Source organism: Malus sylvestris, chromosome 3, assembly GCF_916048215.2.
Source record: "Malus sylvestris chromosome 3, drMalSylv7.2, whole genome shotgun sequence".
Classification (NCBI taxonomy): domain Eukaryota; kingdom Viridiplantae; phylum Streptophyta; class Magnoliopsida; order Rosales; family Rosaceae; genus Malus; species Malus sylvestris.
Genome location: NC_062262.1, coordinates 2,010,940 through 2,029,131, shown reverse-complemented (window position 1 = coordinate 2,029,131; position 18,192 = coordinate 2,010,940). Strand labels below are relative to the sequence as shown.

Genomic DNA, 18,192 nt, shown 5'->3' with positions numbered 1-18,192 from the left:
ATAAAGTTTTTAATATTGCGAGGCATTTCATGCCTTCATGGTGCTATTTTTTTATTCACGATCATGAGATACTGTATACTGGCAGATCCAGAATTCGCACAGTGGGGGTCTCAGTATCAAAGGGTCTTAAATTTTTAAAAGAAACGAATTGAGAAGTGCGCTAAAAAATTCTAATTTATTCAATGAGACATTCGTCGAATATTTGGTGAGTTTGTTATCATGATCAAAAACATGTTGCGCACATGTCAATAAGTATTAACATATGCTGCTATCAAGAGAATTTGTTAATAAGTATTAAAAAATCCATTCTCAATAAGACTTCTTATCCAAACTTGAATCAAATAACTTAATCCACAAATTCATACTCATGCTCACATTCTAACACGGCTGATATATGTCTAGTAGACATTACATTAAACATTTGATGGGCATAAAAAAACGCCTACCAATCAATTAAAGGATTCTCAAAAGACCTTCACATGTATATTTCTTGAATTCCATGGGACTATCTTGATCCCAATGTGTGTACGCCACTTAATGTAAGAGATAAATGTATGTTAATTACTTTGTGGTTTAATTATGTCTAGGCCGCCCACGATGATACGATCGTGCATGAGATTTACGTATTTAAGTCGAGTTAATTGTCGTGGAATATTACCTTCATCCCACTTTCCAAACAAAGTAACCTTTTAGAGTGGAAAATAATATAAGATGGCTTCTATATTACCAACCCTAGGGTTTGGACTTCCACATACATGACCGGATCTTAGTCCAGTTGGCTAGAAAGAATTGTGTTCCACTCTATGTCCTCAAATTCGGATCCCCCTTGTCGTAGCTGGCCTCCCTCTTCGAAGAAGGTCTTCTGTACGGGTGCCGGATAAGGGGTATTGTGTGAGATGGAGGTGAAACCAAACAATGGATCAGAGATAGCGTGGCAAACCAAGGGATGGAATTAGAGATGTTTTTTTGTGTCTGCGCCTGCACGAACACGTGACGCGGTTGCCGGTTTCCAAAATTTCCCATCTTTAATGAAGTTATCTTGATGATAAAATAATAAATAAAATTATTCAATGGTTCGTGGATAGAGCCTAGAGAGACACTTAACCAGATCATGGGAGTTTTTTATAGTATGGAAATCTATTGGAAAAGGAAAATTAAACATATTCTTCAACAGCAAGGTATGAACATTAGATTGGTTACAGATTGAATTTATTTATCACATAAAATGAGTGAACTTATTTATCATTCTTCTTTCATGAGTATGATAATTGGCATGAAATGTTACTTCTTATGAGTGAAAAGCTAGTTAGATTTTTACAATTGGCGAAAATCAAGGTGGGAATTTATTTTTTCTACGAGAAAATGTAAGAGTTTGATAAGGTTAAGGCAGAAAATTCTTATTTTAATTGATTCTTTTGAAAATTTTGGGATACTGGAGGAAACTAAGGTAGTGTATGCAATTTAGATTTGAAAGAAGTTTAAGAATAATTAGACTCAACATATATGTTAAATGAGTTTTTCAAAAATTAGGGTATATAATTAGAATTTTAAAGGAGTTAATAAAAATTAATAGAAATTCTAGTGTGTTCAATAAGGATTTCAAATGAATTTGTAAAAAGTCCATATGTATTAAAAAATCATTGATTTTGAAGGATTTTGGATTTTGAAGGAGTAAATAGAATTTCATAGTGTAAATTAAGCCATAACAAATCATTTTGATGGATTTGTATTTCTTTCTTTTTCTCTCCTTCTCCGTACCATATCAACCACGTCCACCACCATTTTTATCGTCGCGTTTCTATGGTCCACCACCACATGACAATGATTACCTCCACCAACGCAGAATTTATCTCTCCAGTCTCCCTATTTCTTCATCTTTATGTTCAGCTAAGGGATTCATCGCCCGATGTGCTGGGTTGGCTCTAGCTTTGGCTTCTTGATTGGCTATTATTAGAGAAGACATATATGTTATACCAACAGACGGATCAAACATGGCAAGATACAACATATTAAAGAATGAGCCAAAACCGAACCAACAAACTTGGACTCTTATTTCTTTATTTCTTCATATGGTAAAGGAAAGCAAAACCCGTCTTTTGCTCCTTCTATTGATAGATCAAAGGCCGTCATGCTGTCATTTCAATGACTCATAGAGCTTTCCTCAGCTCAGTTTTTTCATTTAGCCACAACTGAATACAAGTCTTCCAACCTAATTGAGCAATCAAGCAGTTTGCTTATCCCTCCAATCATTTAACTACTAACACACAAAACCATGGTTTTTCACCTCTGAGTTTGAAAATGGCTGTACATGTCATTAAGCATATTGGTTTGTGCCTTTGATTTTGAATGATAAACTGGAGAGAGAGGGTGGTGGACGAGATATGGAAACTCATGACAAGTGTATGAAGAGCAGTGGAAGAAAATCAAAAGATAAAAAAACAGGGTTACGGACGAGAGATTTTTCAGTGTGACCATCACACAAGTCGATACACCACGTGTCTCTATGTAAATTGTTGGATATGTGTGTTAAAACGTTAATAACTTAAAAATTAAAATTTTTCACCACTTATATACAAACACGTGGTGTACCATCCGTGTTCCTGTCACAACTAAAAATTTTCCGTTACTAACCAAACAATAGCAAAAAAATGTGTATTGACTATTTATAATGTAGCAAAAAATTACAATTAGATGCCTTTAGGGGTAGAATGAGAATCCTTGATGGATTCTCTTAGTGAGGATCCCGGGAATCCTCCAATTACGTCATTTCATCGTATATCGTGCGGTTAGAAATCATTGTAGATTTTTTTATTTAAAATTAAATATAAACAGTACCTAATGAAAATTAAACGCACTATGTATGATAAACAAACGCAATTGGAGGATTCTCGGGATCCATCCAAAGAGGATCCTCATTCAGATTAAAATTCATGAGAATTCATCTAATTCATTAATATTTCCGATTAAAGTCTCACAAATTCTATTAAATTTCACTTTGAAATTCACATAAGAGTCTTTAAAAATCAATTTAAATCCACGAATTTATAACTCAATCAAAATATTTTAAATCTACAGTCCTAAGTTGAGAATTAATTTGTCTTATGCCTTCCCGTTTAAAAAGTTGAAAATTAAAATGCTCGATCAACTTTGTTCAACAATAGAGATTCCAAATTGACAACCTCGTTTTTCCACAAGTCTTCAACCGTGTGGCTCCACGCAATTCTGGACTTTTAATGTAATTACACTTAAAAATGGTTTAACAAGATGTGTTTTTGGTTGAAAGTATTTTTAAAATAATTAAAAGTGTTTTTGAAGAAAGTAATTTTATAACTAATTCTAATAAAAAGTACTTTAAATGCTTCCTACAATATGCTTTTTCTAAAACACGTTTCAAGTGTTTTTAGAATTTAAAAACACGTTTAATCATTTTAAAAATAATTTCGAACAAGATTTAAGTTAACTAGCTATATTAACATAACAACACTCTTTATTAATAGGTAGTTTAAATAAAATAAAAAAGTTTTGCGGAAAGTAATAAACTTTCGAAATAACCTTTCTAATTAAATTTTCCAAATTCCCTTCATGTTAAAACATTGAAAACCCCTCTACGCCGCCGTAGTTGAAGATCGAAGCTGCTTCTTCTACCTCTCTAAACCCCAGACGACCGCCCTCACTTTCCCACCTAATTTTTCATCACTTTCTCGAGAAAACTAAAAAAGCGAATTCCAAATGGCCACTCGCATCGCCCTCCGCCTCAAATCCCACCTCCTCCGCGCCACAACCCCGATCCACCACCACCCCATCAAATATCCACCGTCCATCTTCACCCGACTCTCCAACCCTCATCTCCACCCTCCATCAAATCCCCATCTTCCCTTCACCCTCCGTTTCTTCTCCACCGCCCGCCGCGGCCCAACCCGCCCCAAACCCGTCGACATCGGTGCCCGCGCCCGCCAGCTCCAAACCCGCCGACTCTGGACCTACGCTCTGACCTTCAGCTGCATCGCCGGATTCATTGTCATTGTCCTCAACAGCTTCCAAGACCAGCTCGTCTTCTACGTCACGCCAACCGACGCAATCGAGAAGTACTCCACAAACCCAAGCAAGAGCAAGTTCCGGGTCGGCGGCCTGGTCCTCGAAGGCAGCGTCGTCCAGCCGTCCTCCTCGCCGGAGATGGAGTTCGTCGTCACCGATTTGATGACCGATATCTTGGTCCGGTACAAGGGATCATTGCCCGATTTGTTCCGGGAGGGTCACTCGGTGGTGGTGGAGGGATTTGTGAAGCCTTTCACGGATGAAATTCGGAAGGAGATTTCGACGAAAAGCATATCGGAGAAGGCGAGGACCGGCGAGTGCTATTTCGCCGCCACCGAGGTTTTGGCCAAGCATGACGAGAAGTACATGCCGGGTGAAGTCGCCGCCGCGATTGAGAAGAATAAGAAGAAGCTGGAGGAGGCCGGTGCCGGTGCCGGTGAAGATGGTAAAGATGGTAAAGATGCTAAGAGCGAGTAGTTGATGGGTATGAGTTAAATTTTGTATCTTTTTTCGGTTATATTTCGATTTTGATAGTATAGTATACATGATTGCAGAAATGGGTTACACTTGGATAGTTCATAGTTGGATGATTGATTCAAAAGGATTGATCTTTAGGTGAGGGAATAGGCATTGATGCTTAGGAAAAGAGTTGAATTTTTGGAAATCTGAGGCTTTAAAGTTTCGAATTTTCTTGTTGTAGTGATATAATTTCAGTGTTGAATTCTTTAGTTCTTCAATTCAATAATGCCATTAATTGGGAATGGCGGCACGTCGAAATTGAAATTCTTGGCAGGAGTTGTACGAATCTGATAACTTTGTGAATTTGAATTCGAGATGTTTCATATTGTTGAGAACAGAGAGATGAATGTGATTTCTTCTCCTTTGTGCTACATTCAAGATCTTTTAGCAACACGGATCGCTGATTTGTTATGAATTGTCTGGACAGTTTGTTGTCGTGGCATACATTTTGGTTTCTTTGAAGCATTTGTTGTGTTGTATTAGTATGAATTGTTTGAGCATAGATAGTCTGGATTACACACTAAGCTACTTCTCAGAATTTGTGAGTGTGCATATTTAGAACCTAACTTCCTACCCTCTAAATGTCTAAGGTTTAGCTTCCCGCACTCTGTACTATGGAGGCTGGGCACCACCCGCCATTAGGAAGTTATTTAGGTCCAACCCGAACTTGAAACTCTAGAAATACTTGGCCAAAGTTATTGGTTATAGAACATAGAAATCATTCAACAAGATATGGATGTTGGTGGTTGTTTTTTTCGACAACCCACCTTCAAGGATTAGTTATTGCTGGATGATGAGTTAAGAGGATCAACAAAAGCCGAAATATTTGTACTGATTATTCTTGGTTGAGCTCTAACAATGGCAAAGGCTGTGTAGGAGATTCTTGTATACTGGCTACAGTGTGGTAGCCATATATACAGTGTGGTAGCGATGTAGTGGAATTTCTTGTTGTCGAGACCAATGGTGATTCTAAACTTGTAGGGGATCAGAAAGATCCGAAATATTTGAGATCAACAAGAAGTTAGAATTGCTATTGGTCCACACAACGGGAAATTCAAGTAAGAATTCCCCTACACGACACCATTGCCATTGTTAGAATATGAATACTTTAGGATGGTAGATTTTAACATTCTCGAGTGGACTTCGGCTGCAAGTTCTGCTGTTACTTGCCCGTAGGTTATGAACTTGTGAGTAGGCATGTCAAATGTAAAGTAGGCATTGCGTCTAAGTTAGCTTCTGAACTTCAAATTAATTGGTAGAACATTGTTTTCAAGTGGTTAATCAAAATACCAATCAACTTTTTGAGGCTTGTATACGCTGTCAGATCGGGCCAAAGAGATGGCCATGGCCGCTACACTGCGGCCGTTGGCGCTAGAAATGCAAATTTGAAGGCCAAAAATAGCACATTCAGACCAGTACTGTATTATATATTGGGATGAAGCGATATACCATAACAAATGATGAAATCCACTCTCCAAAAGGATACAGAAAATAGCACAATAATCAAATAGCAATCTCAGTCTCAAATCTCCCTAATGCCGCAGCAGCGCAAAGAAAGAGAGGAGCAACGAAGAGTAAACAAAAGCGCCGGAAATGGTCACTGGAACTCCGGCTCCAGCGTCCAATGCAGGTGATGGTGATGGTGCTGGCGCGCTATCCTGAGCTGTAACTGAGACGAGCACAATGGCGATTACCATCACGAACACAGCTTTGCAGATGCTAACTTGCGCCATTTCTAGAGAGAGGAACAAAGAATGGATTGAGCGAACTGCGAGGGAGGGAGGGAGAGAGGGAGAGAGAGAGAGAGAGTGTGTGTGTCCGTCTGGGTTCAAGGCTGAGTGAATAAGGTGAGGGACTGAGGGACATGTATTTATAGACCGTTTTAATTTTAATTATTTGTAATTAAACTTTGAAACTTTTCAAACAAAAATATGAGTACGAGGATGGTAACGTTACTCTCCCGTTATGTCCTGTGGCCCCACGATTGGAAGGTGACGTGTCAGCCTTTTGTTCCTTTTGTGGTCCCCATAACGGCTCTATTGGTCGGTTGTTGTCTTTGTTGTATAGGGTGGCAATATCTAGACCGTTGAGTAAAGAAACTTCAAAAATGATGCTTTACCAAAGAAAAGATCAATGAAGGAAAATGTTTTGTTTTCACATGAAAGATTTCTTGATTCACCGCTAAAGATAGGAGTAAATATTTGGTAGAGCTCACACTGAGTGAAATCTTGTGAGGTCGAGTGAAATTTTAATACAATAATTTGATGTTTGACATAAATATTTTACGAATGATATATGTGATTGGATATCCTTATCCAAGTTTTTCTTCAAAAAAGACTACTGTTTTTCTTCAAAAAAGACTACTAGTTTTCTTCTGTATTTAGAACTATACCAACATTTCAAGAAAATAAAGCACATACTATTAAGGATTTAATTTGTTTAGGTCTTAAGAGAATCCCACAATAAATTATACGAATTTGATGCTTAATAGTTCTCAATTTGATAAATTAAGGTTGATGATCTATAAAATGTTATGAATTCGATAATTTGATTATCAACGGATTCACATTAGGTCGATTCAATTTGAATGTAATTCTTGTTGACGAATTTAAGTATTAGATAATCATTGGCCACACATTAGATGGGACATATATAAATGTACTACAAAAACGTGGCATTTCTCGCATTTTTCAGTCTGTAATTATGCATGGTATTACCTTCACATACAATGGTACAAAATACGTATAAATATTGGTCATATCCTCCTATATTCTTGGTATTTATTACTTAATTAATTTGTTAGTTTGTTATACCCATGCACGTAGGCGTTGTTCATGCAAAACCATACACGTACGTACTAACCCTTCCAAACCTCAAACAACATCCAACAGATTTCATCCCAAAAATAACAAAATCCTCCTCCATAGAAAGCTATATATACCTCCCACTGCCCTCCTATATTCCTCAGGACAGCTACAAACTTCTACGAGCCTCTTAACATTCCTATTGCAAGGTGTGTTTTCGATTCATTGACCGACCACACGCCGCTCGCAAAATGGCCATGAAGAAGATTGCCTTGGTTGTCCTCGTAGTTGCCGTCTGCATCAGCGCAGCAATGGCTGCTGCACCTGTAAAGGGCGCTGCAGCCACCACCTCTGCAGCCACCCCCACTGCAGCCACCACCGCTGCAGCCACCCCCGCCGCTGCAGCCACAGCTGGCCCTGTAGCTTCTACTCCAGCACCTAATGGAAGTAGCATGAACGCCGTTGGATCTCTGGTTGGAGCTTCACTCTTGTCCTTCTTGGCCATTTACTTGAACTAAATTGTTAATCAAGTGATCAAAAAGGATGAGAGAAGTACTTGATCAAAAAGGATGTGCGTGTAACATATTCCCCAATAAATGAAGCTATAACGCTACTTACTCATATTATTCTTCTTGGCTAAGTTTATTAATCTTTCTTTGTTTTATCATCTGTTTGCTTCATTTTGCAATTCCGCTATTTTAATTAGTACTATATGTTTGAATTAAATTTGCGCACATCAATCCATTGACGGAGACAAAATTTAGAAAGAGAAAGAGAAGAATGTTAACAGAAAGAATAAATGTCTGAGAGCCTGGAGATCAGAGAGTTGAGGACACAGAGAAAGGAAGAGAGAAGAAGGTTACCAAAACTGAAAATGAGAGTTCCCCCCTTAAAACTTATTTTCTCACTTAAAACCCATCCTCTTTATTTTTTCAGACTTAAACCCCATTTACTAGAGTCCAACTAATCAAATTTCCTTAACAAGTTTGGAATGTCAGTACTAGAGTCCAACTAATCAAATTTCCTTAACAAGCTTGGAATGTCGGTTTTTATAATTCTCATGTTCCTAAAATACACTCATAGAGTGTAACGTGAGTTAGGTTTGACTTATGATTATTAATAAATTTTGCATTTTATTGTTTTCAATGCAATTAAATGTCAATTAACCTATTGTTTGATTAGGCTTTCTTTTCAATGCAATATATAATATAAATAAAAATATTATGGTGTTTTACGTTGAAACATGGACAAATAATTTGTGTCAAAAAAATTATACAAATTAATGGTTGTATTTTTTTTTTCTTTTCATAGAAAATAATTTACCTATCTATATGTTAGTACCCACTTAGATTAGAAATACTGTAAAAATAATTTACCTTCCCCATAGACGTGACATTGTAAAGAAAAAAAATGTATATGATTACTTTGGATATTATAATTAATTATATGACAGTATTATTTGTATAGGTAAATTAATAAGTAGATTGGTGAATTAGTATGTACTACAAAAATGCAGATAAATTAGCTTGTAACAAAAGAATGTAGGTAAATTAGTGAATTTTTAAAATATAGGTAATTAGTTTGTATCAAAAGAATGTAGGTAAATTAGTGAATTTTTAAAATATGGGTAAATAGTCTGTAATACGTGGTTTTAAAATTGCTCATTGCTAGCATAATTGAAGGTGAGTAATAATAATATCCATTGAAATATTTAGGTCATTATGGCATAAGTTGTAAATATTTTATAAGGATAGGTCATTTATTTGCCAATATGACAGACTTTTTGAATTTTGGATTTTATTTGGATGTTTAATATGAGGTGGGTTTTTGTCTAGACGATAATAGTTATAAGGGTCTATATCTAAACAACCCAATTTGCCAACAATCTTTACCGCAAGGGTTCATATCCTAATTTGTTTATCACATGGACTATCTTGAATACCATATCACCATAGGAATCATTAATCCGGTTTGACCATAAAACTTTGTTTTCTCTATACACATGCACCACAAATAATCCAACGTAAGAACCTACATCTCAAGACTATTTTTCTTCAAGCTCCTAAACTTGCTCTCGTCCTTCGTTGTAGAACAAAGTAAACCCTAATCACTGAAGGTGCATATAATTACACGCCGAAGAAGATCCTTCGGCAGACAATATCATATTATTGGTCAAACCCTAAACCACGAGACATGGCTTCATTTTGAACAAAGTAATTAAACCTACCCTCCACATGAAGCACGATTCATATTTTTTTCATTTTACATCAGGTTTAACAGTGTCATACTAATGGCCAAACTAAAAACCACGATACAGTTTTGGTAGACAAAACAACCAATACATAAAGATATTTCGGTTGAGATGTAACAAAATGTTTCTATAGTTTCGGTCATAAGGAATGGATATTTCAACTTCTTTTAGTAGTCCCTCACTGAAAGTACAAGGTAAAGCCACGCGAAAATATTTTGGAAGAACTTTACAAATTTATATAATTTATGTCATAGGCAACCGAATACTTGAACTTGTTTTAGTAGTTTTGTACTGAAAATACAAGGTATATGTAGTCACTGTTTGTTGAAATATTGCAATATTGCGGTGGAGTATTGTTGTCACACCCCGATCCCAACATACGTCCAGGATCAACACGTGACGCCACCAAATGCCTGTATATCTAACTTACTACGAACAAAGCACAACTCAAGTCCCAATTCCGTAGTAATTTTTCGTATGCTTTATGGCTGCATCTAACTTCCTCGTTAGACTGCCTACGTACCCTAAATAGGGATCAAACCATTCGTAGTTCACCGTAATAAATAAATCTATACCTATGCTACTAACTCACCTCAATAGAAGATTTCATGGTTATTCTAAAAACCCAGGTTGATTATACGTTATTTTATTTATGAAATCCTTTATCAACGTTTCTCAATCTTGGTTCTAAACATCTTGGTCAGGCCTCAATGTCATGTCTATAAGCTCTAACAAAAGGTCATGGCCACTACATCGAAATAATTAAGGCCACCAGTATACCCATGCGTACTGACTTTCTTTGGGGTCTTTACCTAGGAAGACAGAGTCTCTACTTAGTACTTACTTATTACATGGACCTAACCGAGCATTTGATTCACTCAACCCCAAAGGTACTTCCAATAACAGAGAATATATTTTGAAGTGCGTAAAAAATACAAGCTAATCTTATACTTTCCGTCTATAACTATAAATCTCAGTGTACCAACATCATTTCCCAACAAGTAAGAAATTTAATTTCACATCATGTTGAATAGAAGCGTTCATTCAAAATAAATCATTGTCAATTCATTATATAACATAATTTGGGTCACTATTTGTCCAGCTCCATCTTCGTTTAATTAGAAAATGCATTTTAGAATAAAGCAAAAATCGGACTCTATGTAATTCAAGTGACTAATTCTCTAATCACACATACTTGACAGATTCTTACATCCACTAAATCAATTTAGCCTTTCATAAAAGGTTATACAAAGTGCAGAGCTTAAAACACATCAAATTTATAAACAAAGCAATATATATTTATGTATGATGAGGGTTCTGTTTGATTGAAGCATGTATGTCAATGTTACACACACACACACACACACACACAATTGCACCCAGAAGTTTCTTGGGAAATACTTGCAACAATGGAAGGATCATCAACTGCTGTAAACAACCCCAATAAAAAGTAAGAAACCCAGAGCTAGTTTTCGTCTCACATCGCCCAAATAACAAGGAGAAAGCAAGGGAGATTGAGTAAAATTCTTGGAAGTACTAGTCTCTATCGTTGAAGTGCTAGATATCTATTTCTATATTTTGACACATGTTAGTATTTTATAGAGATGAAACGATACAACTCAAACCTGAAGCATGGGGGAGTTCCCGCTGATCTCAACATCCACAGCAACAAGAATCCCCCATCCCCATCGTCCTTCCTTCTTTTTTTTTCTTTCTTCTCCACCGACGTCTCCCCTTCTCGAGAGTTCTCCCCTCTTCTCTTTTATTTCTCTATAATTATTTATTTTTATTCCATCACTAATATTTTATAACTAGCGTTATTATCTTTTCCACTACTTTAAATAAAATGATTAATACGTGTTTCGTAGAATCTTTCTTCTAGTTCTAATTTTCGCTATGTTTATGATTAGTCGTTCATAATAACGAGTGTTGTTAGAATATACTAATTAATATGTCACATGTGTCTTGACCAGTAAGTCAATGAAAGTCAACACATACCTCTAAGGGCATTTTGATCGTTTCACATTTTTTTTTTAAATAAAATAAAATTATGGACTGGTTGTAACAATTGTTGTACCTGAGTAGTGGAGTACTACTCTCCTAATGTCTTCATTTTGAGAATCAGTGAGGACTAAATGCATATTAGCCACATGATTATATTAGTTTAGATCCAAAGGCATAAAATATTTAACAACTTAATAAAACAAAACAAGAAAATGAGTTTTTTTTTTAAATTTTTTTTTATGGTTCATAAATTTTAAGTTGGTTTTGTTTCATTAAGTTGTCAAATATTTTAAACTTTTGGATCTAAACTAATATAATCTTGTGGCTAATATGCATTTGGTCCTCAAAATGAGAATCTTAGGAGAGCAAGACTGTTGTATCCTACACTACAGAACTGTGTTACATGAAGAGGGTGTGTGTGAGAGTAGTTTGGGTATGTTAAGTGAGTGTTTTAAGATAATCCCCCTACTAAAAAGTAAATGTGCATTTTTGTTCAATATGTAGGTTTGTTTAACAAATTATGAGACATGCACTTCTAATTTTGTATATTTAGAAAGAAAAATAAATTTGAGAAGTACAAAATGATTTTTTAGAGTGTCAATAATATCAACTATCAATAAAATCATCTTTAATTAATTTCTTTGTAGTTTTAAGATACAAGTAATATTGGGAGAATAGAGATACACGTTATGGGCTTGTTTGGAAGTACTTTTAAAATTACTGAAAGCACTTCTAGAGAAAATGTTTTTAGGTTCTAAAATCACTTAAGGTGTTTTCGCAAGAAGCACATTAAATATTTTTTTAGGATTTACTTGAATTATAACTAAGGATTGGTTATAAAATATTTTCACTAAAAATGTTTTCAATCATTGTAAAATCACTCCCAAACGAGCTTTATAATAGAAGAATAGAGATACAAACAAAATAACTCGATGGTCTTAAAATATTTTCACTAAAAGTGTTTTCAGTCATTTTAAAAGCACTTCTAAATGAGTTTAATAATAGAAGAATAGAGATACAAACAAAATAACTCGATAGTAGGGGCAACACTCTAAATTATTTAAGCTATACAGGTGGCATTTCATTTGTTATTTTGTTATACCATTATAGGCGGCGTTGTTCATGCAAAGCACACGGACCTAAGAACCGTTCCCTACCTCAAACAAAACCCAACAGATTTATTCCAAAAATAACCGACATGCTCCTCCATAGTTAGAAACTCCAAAGCTATATAACCCCCAAGGCTCTCCCTATTTTCCTCAGGACAGCTACAAACTACTACGAGATCAATACAATACTCTAAATTCTTAACATCCGTTTACAAGGCGTGTTTTCGATCCCTCGACCGACCACACGCCACCCACAAAATGGCCATGAAGAGTATTGCCTTGGTTGTCCTTGTAGTTGCTGTCTGCATAAGCGCAGCAATGGCTGCTGAACCTGTAAAAGGCGCCGCAGCCGCCAACGCTGAACCTGTAAAGGGCGCCGCAGCCACCCCCACAGCAGCCACCCCTGCCGCAGCCACAACCGCTGCAGCCACCCCCGCTGGCACCCCCACCGCTGCAGCCGCAGCTGGCCCTGGAGCTTCTGCTCCAGCACCTAGTGGAAGCAACATGAACGCCGTTGGATCTCTGGTTGGAGCTTCACTCTTGTCCTTCTTGGCCATTTACTTGAACTAAATTGTTAATTAAGTGATAAAATAGGACGAGAGAAGTACTTGATCATCTTTTTAATTAGGGTGTGTGCATGTAATTAATATGTTCCCCAATAAATGAAGCTATAACGCTATTTACTCATATTATTCTTCTTGGCTACGTTTATTAATCTTTCTTTGTTTATCATGTGTTTGCTTCATTTGCAATTCCACCAGTTTAATTAGTGCAATATGTTGGAACTAAATTCTCACACATCCGCGGATGGAACCGAAATTCAGTTAGAATTGTCCATGATCTCCGGTGAATGGGGTTGATTGGTGTTGGAACCAAAAACGCGCAAATCCCTAGACGGAGGCGAAATCTAGTTAGAATTGCACATGATCTTTAGTGAGGGGAATAAGAGGTTAATTGCACATGATCTTCAATAGGCCTTAAGCTTAGCTTGTCGGACTAAGGCTCTCAGACTGCGCTCCATGGGCTATAAGCTTTTCAGCCATTCTTGCCACTCGAAGTGCCACGTGTCATAGGCCCAGAGATCATGGTCACACAATTGGGGGGTGTGGTTGAATTCAGATCAGAATGCCTACATGTCTCCGGGAAGAAGAATCAAATCGGTAGTGTAGTTCTAAGAAAGAATGGTTTGATGTGTGCTACATCATGAACCATCCTTGGTGAATAGGCTATGGTGGGCCATTAAAGAGATGAGTTCTCCATGGACGTGTTTGCGCGTAGACCGCGTGGATGCAAAATGAGCCTATGTTAAGCATAGAGAGAATATAAGAGAGATGTATCTTAAGTTGTGATTGATTAATTCGTCGATCGACATGCTCGATCAATGCCCAAGTTAGGGTATTTATAGAGATCTTCACAGTCCCTGTAGGAAGAGTAATTCCAATTAATCGAGAGACTATCTAGGAGGGAATGTAGGATAATATATCCAATTTTGCTAGGATTTTGATTACATTGCTTAATCCCAAGATATCCTAATTAAATTGCCTTGAATTAGGATTTCCTTACTTGGGACACAAGTAATATTTTCAATGGGCTTAAGCCTAGCATGTTTGACTAAGACTGTTTGACTACACTTCATAGGTTATGGGCATTCTGGTCCTTCTTGCCTACTAAAGTGCCACGTGTCATGGGCCTAGAAAATCATGGTCCAACTATATATAAACGGATGAACTTCGTGTAGATAGATAATGGGGTAATATGTATATCGATAATACAATGATACTTTTTACTATTGACTTGCTATCTACTAATGTCATCGATAGTTTAACGATATTATACACACGCATGAAATATTATTTATCATACTTTTGTTTTCTTGTCAAAAGGACGAAATTTGTATCGATAGATAATGTGGATGTATATCGATAAAGACAATGATATGTTCTGCTATTGACTTGCTATCTACCAATGTTATTCACGGCTTATCAATACTATATCAACAACTTAGTGATTTAATCATGTAAAGAAAAGGATAGTTTCGTGTTTTATTTTATTGCCAATTCAAAATATCATGAAAAGAAATTGGGAATGGAGAAATGTAGGAGGTGATCAACAGCTGATCATGTGAATTAATTGATGAGATTCCACCAGAGAAAACTGAGATCATCTTCTTCTTCTGCAACTTTTCTATGACATGGAAGTGTTGTTGAATTATGGCCAAACAAACAACTTTCGGCTATTAAAAAAAGGAAAAGAAAAAACTTTTGGTTATAAAATTATAAAGACATCATGATGAGGAGGCATCATGATGATGTTTCTTCCTTGTTTTGGGGAAAAGAAAAGCACTTTGTCTAAAGTTTTCTTGGTCCATGGGAAGTCACGGGGTGACTTGAAATGAATGGCTATGTTATGATAAGGAAGCTGCTGCCCTTTGGTTTTTTAAGTGAGCAGAAAATTGGTGAGCCGAAGAGAAGAGAGGGAGAGAAAGAAGGTACTGCTGCAATACCATTTTGAGAGAAGGAGTTGTTGTTCCTTTCATTGGATAGTTCTCACTCCATCAAAGTATTATTGTTGTAATAGCTTTGAGCTTTGTATAGAGAAGAAATTAATCACTATATTTCTTTCTCTATTTGTTTCTTTAGAGTGTGAGAGTTATTGGGTGTATTGGGTCTTTTGGGTTGTGAGATTGCCAACACTTTGTAAACTCCCATTTGGTTGATAGTGGATTATTGGGTGAGCTCCTACTGCTCCGAGGACGTACTCCAGTTACACTGACTGTGGAGGAACCTCGTTAAAATCTTGGTGTCTTTAATATTTTGTTCTTGCATTTAAATTTGATATATTTTCTGTGGGTTACCAAGAATTGGTTCTAGAAGGTTTGGTGCTATCCTAGCACAACAAGTGTCACTTTATGTTTATGCTTTTATACAAACAAATAGATGTGAAGCTAACTGCAACGAGCTGTTATAAAACCAGATTTTCATTCGTAGGAAGGTCGATTAGGTTTACAAATTTGCCATGCTCAACTAAATTAACTAAAACCACGCTAATGGAAATTTCGTAACCTAGAGATCATATATCTGATTTATTGCTGTACGGTTTATCTATAAGAAGCTCTCTTGACCAATGGCACATGTAGTTGGAAAATACATATAAGCGAATTCAGATCAAAGTTTGCAATATTGGGCTAATCTACATACTTGCCTAATGCAACGGGTTGGACTTTGCGTAGAGAGGATGACAATGGAAGGTTGTCCATGCTTTACTTAGCATGAATCCTAATAATGTTATGTCTTAAAGGGGTGAAAGGTGTTTGTAGAAAGCCGGTCTTGGTTTCTTCGGTAAGGCCTGTGTTTCGATTGCTTCAACAAACGATCTTCTCCGAAGAATACTCTCTTCCTTATATCAAAGAAGTATGAGATTTTTCTAATTAAAAGATTGCAGCTAAGTTAATGATATGGTCCAAATGTATTTTAACCAAAGAATGCAATATAAATAAGCACAAAGCAGGTCGCAGAAAATATGTTCCCATAGATCTTATCTAGTTCTAACTATCTAATCAGGAAGAATACATTTCTTGAATTAAATGGAGGTTGCAGAAACTTTCTGAAAGACAATAACATATGCTTAGCAAATTGTTACCTTTTTTGTTCCACCCATGAATCTTTGCACTGAACAATATTTGTGTACTTTTGATTTGCTATCAAATTCATCTGCAAGAAGGAATAAGGAAGAAAAGGAAAAACTTACATACGATTTTCTTACTTCCTTCTCTCAAATTTGTGAAGAACAAGAGACCAGTTCCAAAAACTTCTCCCCCAATTTGCTCTATTACTCACAATCTTCCTGACACAGAGGAACTTATGGATTAGGGATTACGAACAGTCACCCTTGGAAAAGAATTCTGGAATACCAAAGGTTGTGAGAGAAATTTTCAAAATCTGACTCCGAGACCAAAAGTTGTGCTAAACAGGGGCCCTTAAACACCTCTTCTACAACCGCGTCACTTCCATCTTTGATACCATATTATCATTCGTAGTTCCATGAACCACCTTCGAATAATCGAAGCACAAGAGAGTAGCATGCAAGTCGAATAAAAAGGAATCATGGAGAAACCATATGACTAACAGTAATCAAGACAACAGTACTGCTTAAAGATTAGCTAGACAAGACCTGAAAAAAAGAAGGTGATGGCTGAAAATACTCTAGGACATGCTTTAAATCAAACACAAATGAGGTTTTAAAGTATAAAGAGAGAGAGAATATTTGAGGCAAAAGCAAAGGGAAAAAAATAGAACTCATTAGTGACTGGTTTGCAAACCTTTTTATGTTCAAAATTTGTAAAGGCAGTGTTTGCTTGCAATTTGAGGTTCCATAGATATCATCATCACTAACATAATATATGTGGTTGAGGTGTCACCCATCATATGCAGTTCATAGTTTGATTGAGAGTGAAAGATAAGCAACCAAATGGAAGTTAAACTATAAAGTTTGTGTGCAATTTTTCCAACCATATATGTTATGTTTAATTTTCAATGTGTCATCAAAATTGCTTAAGAATTGTTAAGTTTTCTCCTAGAAATAATAAATCTATTAAAACTAAATTGGTCAACAAAACATGTAAGTGTAGTCACATTGCTTAGAGCTCGAATCTTTACTCCTACCGTGTAGATTAATTTAAGGTATATTGCCAGTAGGAAAGAATTTCATCAAGACAACATTATTTCTTAAAATCTCTAATATACTTTTTCATAAGCCTTTATTAAACTCGTGATTATCTAACCCATGAATTTGTGTTTTATATTGATCAAGTTGACATGTACTCTTATTTGTACATTTTTTAGCAATCGAAAAGACATGTTTACATTTTAATTAAATTCGTGAATGACTAGTACATTTTTTCGTTGCAAATACGAATTCTTACTCTAGACCGTTGTTCTAAAAAGCGGTATAATTGACCACCCATGCACTAGGCAGAGGCCTGGCGCCTGACTAAGCCCTAGGCGTTTAGAAAATCGGTGAAGCCTCCACGAGAAAATTAGGCACGATCGTAGGCGATTCAATATTTTATTTTTTTAGGTTAAGAATTTGAAAATAATTTCTTTTAAAAGAACTTTACACTTTGAATACATATTTTATTATATGTACTCAATCAATTGTAGTACTTATTTATATGTTTTTATTGCTATATAATAAAGTTAACTACATTAAAAAATCCGCCTAAACTCTTTAGGTAGTGTTTTTTTTCGAACCTTACTCTAGATATCTAAATTGTGTTTGGTATCCAACCAAAAAATCTACAACCATATTATTGATTTTGACTTGGAAAAGAAAATCTCAAACATTACGATTGTGATTAACCGACCACTACACCTAACATCACCACCATATTTCCCTAACCTTTTCCAAAACCGTTATTAGCACCTCAGAAAAGGGACAAAAGAGGAATTTCAGGACAACGGAGGTAAGACCT

The 18,192-nt window shown here is 36.1% G+C and overlaps 3 protein-coding genes across 3 annotated transcripts; all 3 read left to right on the top strand.

Moving 5' to 3' along the window:
• The first annotated feature begins 3,558 nt into the window (after positions 1-3,558).
• On the top strand, positions 3,559-4,893 carry LOC126616293 (cytochrome c-type biogenesis protein CcmE homolog, mitochondrial-like). The gene has a single exon (XM_050284333.1). The coding sequence runs from the start codon at positions 3,730-3,732 to the stop codon at positions 4,510-4,512; it is 783 nt and encodes a 260-aa protein (XP_050140290.1). The 5' UTR covers positions 3,559-3,729; the 3' UTR covers positions 4,513-4,893.
• A 2,630-nt stretch (positions 4,894-7,523) lies between these two features.
• On the top strand, positions 7,524-7,979 carry LOC126616304 (uncharacterized). Its single transcript, XM_050284350.1, has one exon. The coding sequence runs from the start codon at positions 7,610-7,612 to the stop codon at positions 7,874-7,876; it is 267 nt and encodes an 88-aa protein (XP_050140307.1). The 5' UTR covers positions 7,524-7,609; the 3' UTR covers positions 7,877-7,979.
• A 4,873-nt stretch (positions 7,980-12,852) lies between these two features.
• Positions 12,853-13,409, top strand: LOC126616302 (uncharacterized). Its single transcript, XM_050284349.1, has one exon. The coding sequence runs from the start codon at positions 12,981-12,983 to the stop codon at positions 13,290-13,292; it is 312 nt and encodes a 103-aa protein (XP_050140306.1). The 5' UTR covers positions 12,853-12,980; the 3' UTR covers positions 13,293-13,409.
• The last annotated feature ends 4,783 nt before the right edge of the window (positions 13,410-18,192 follow it).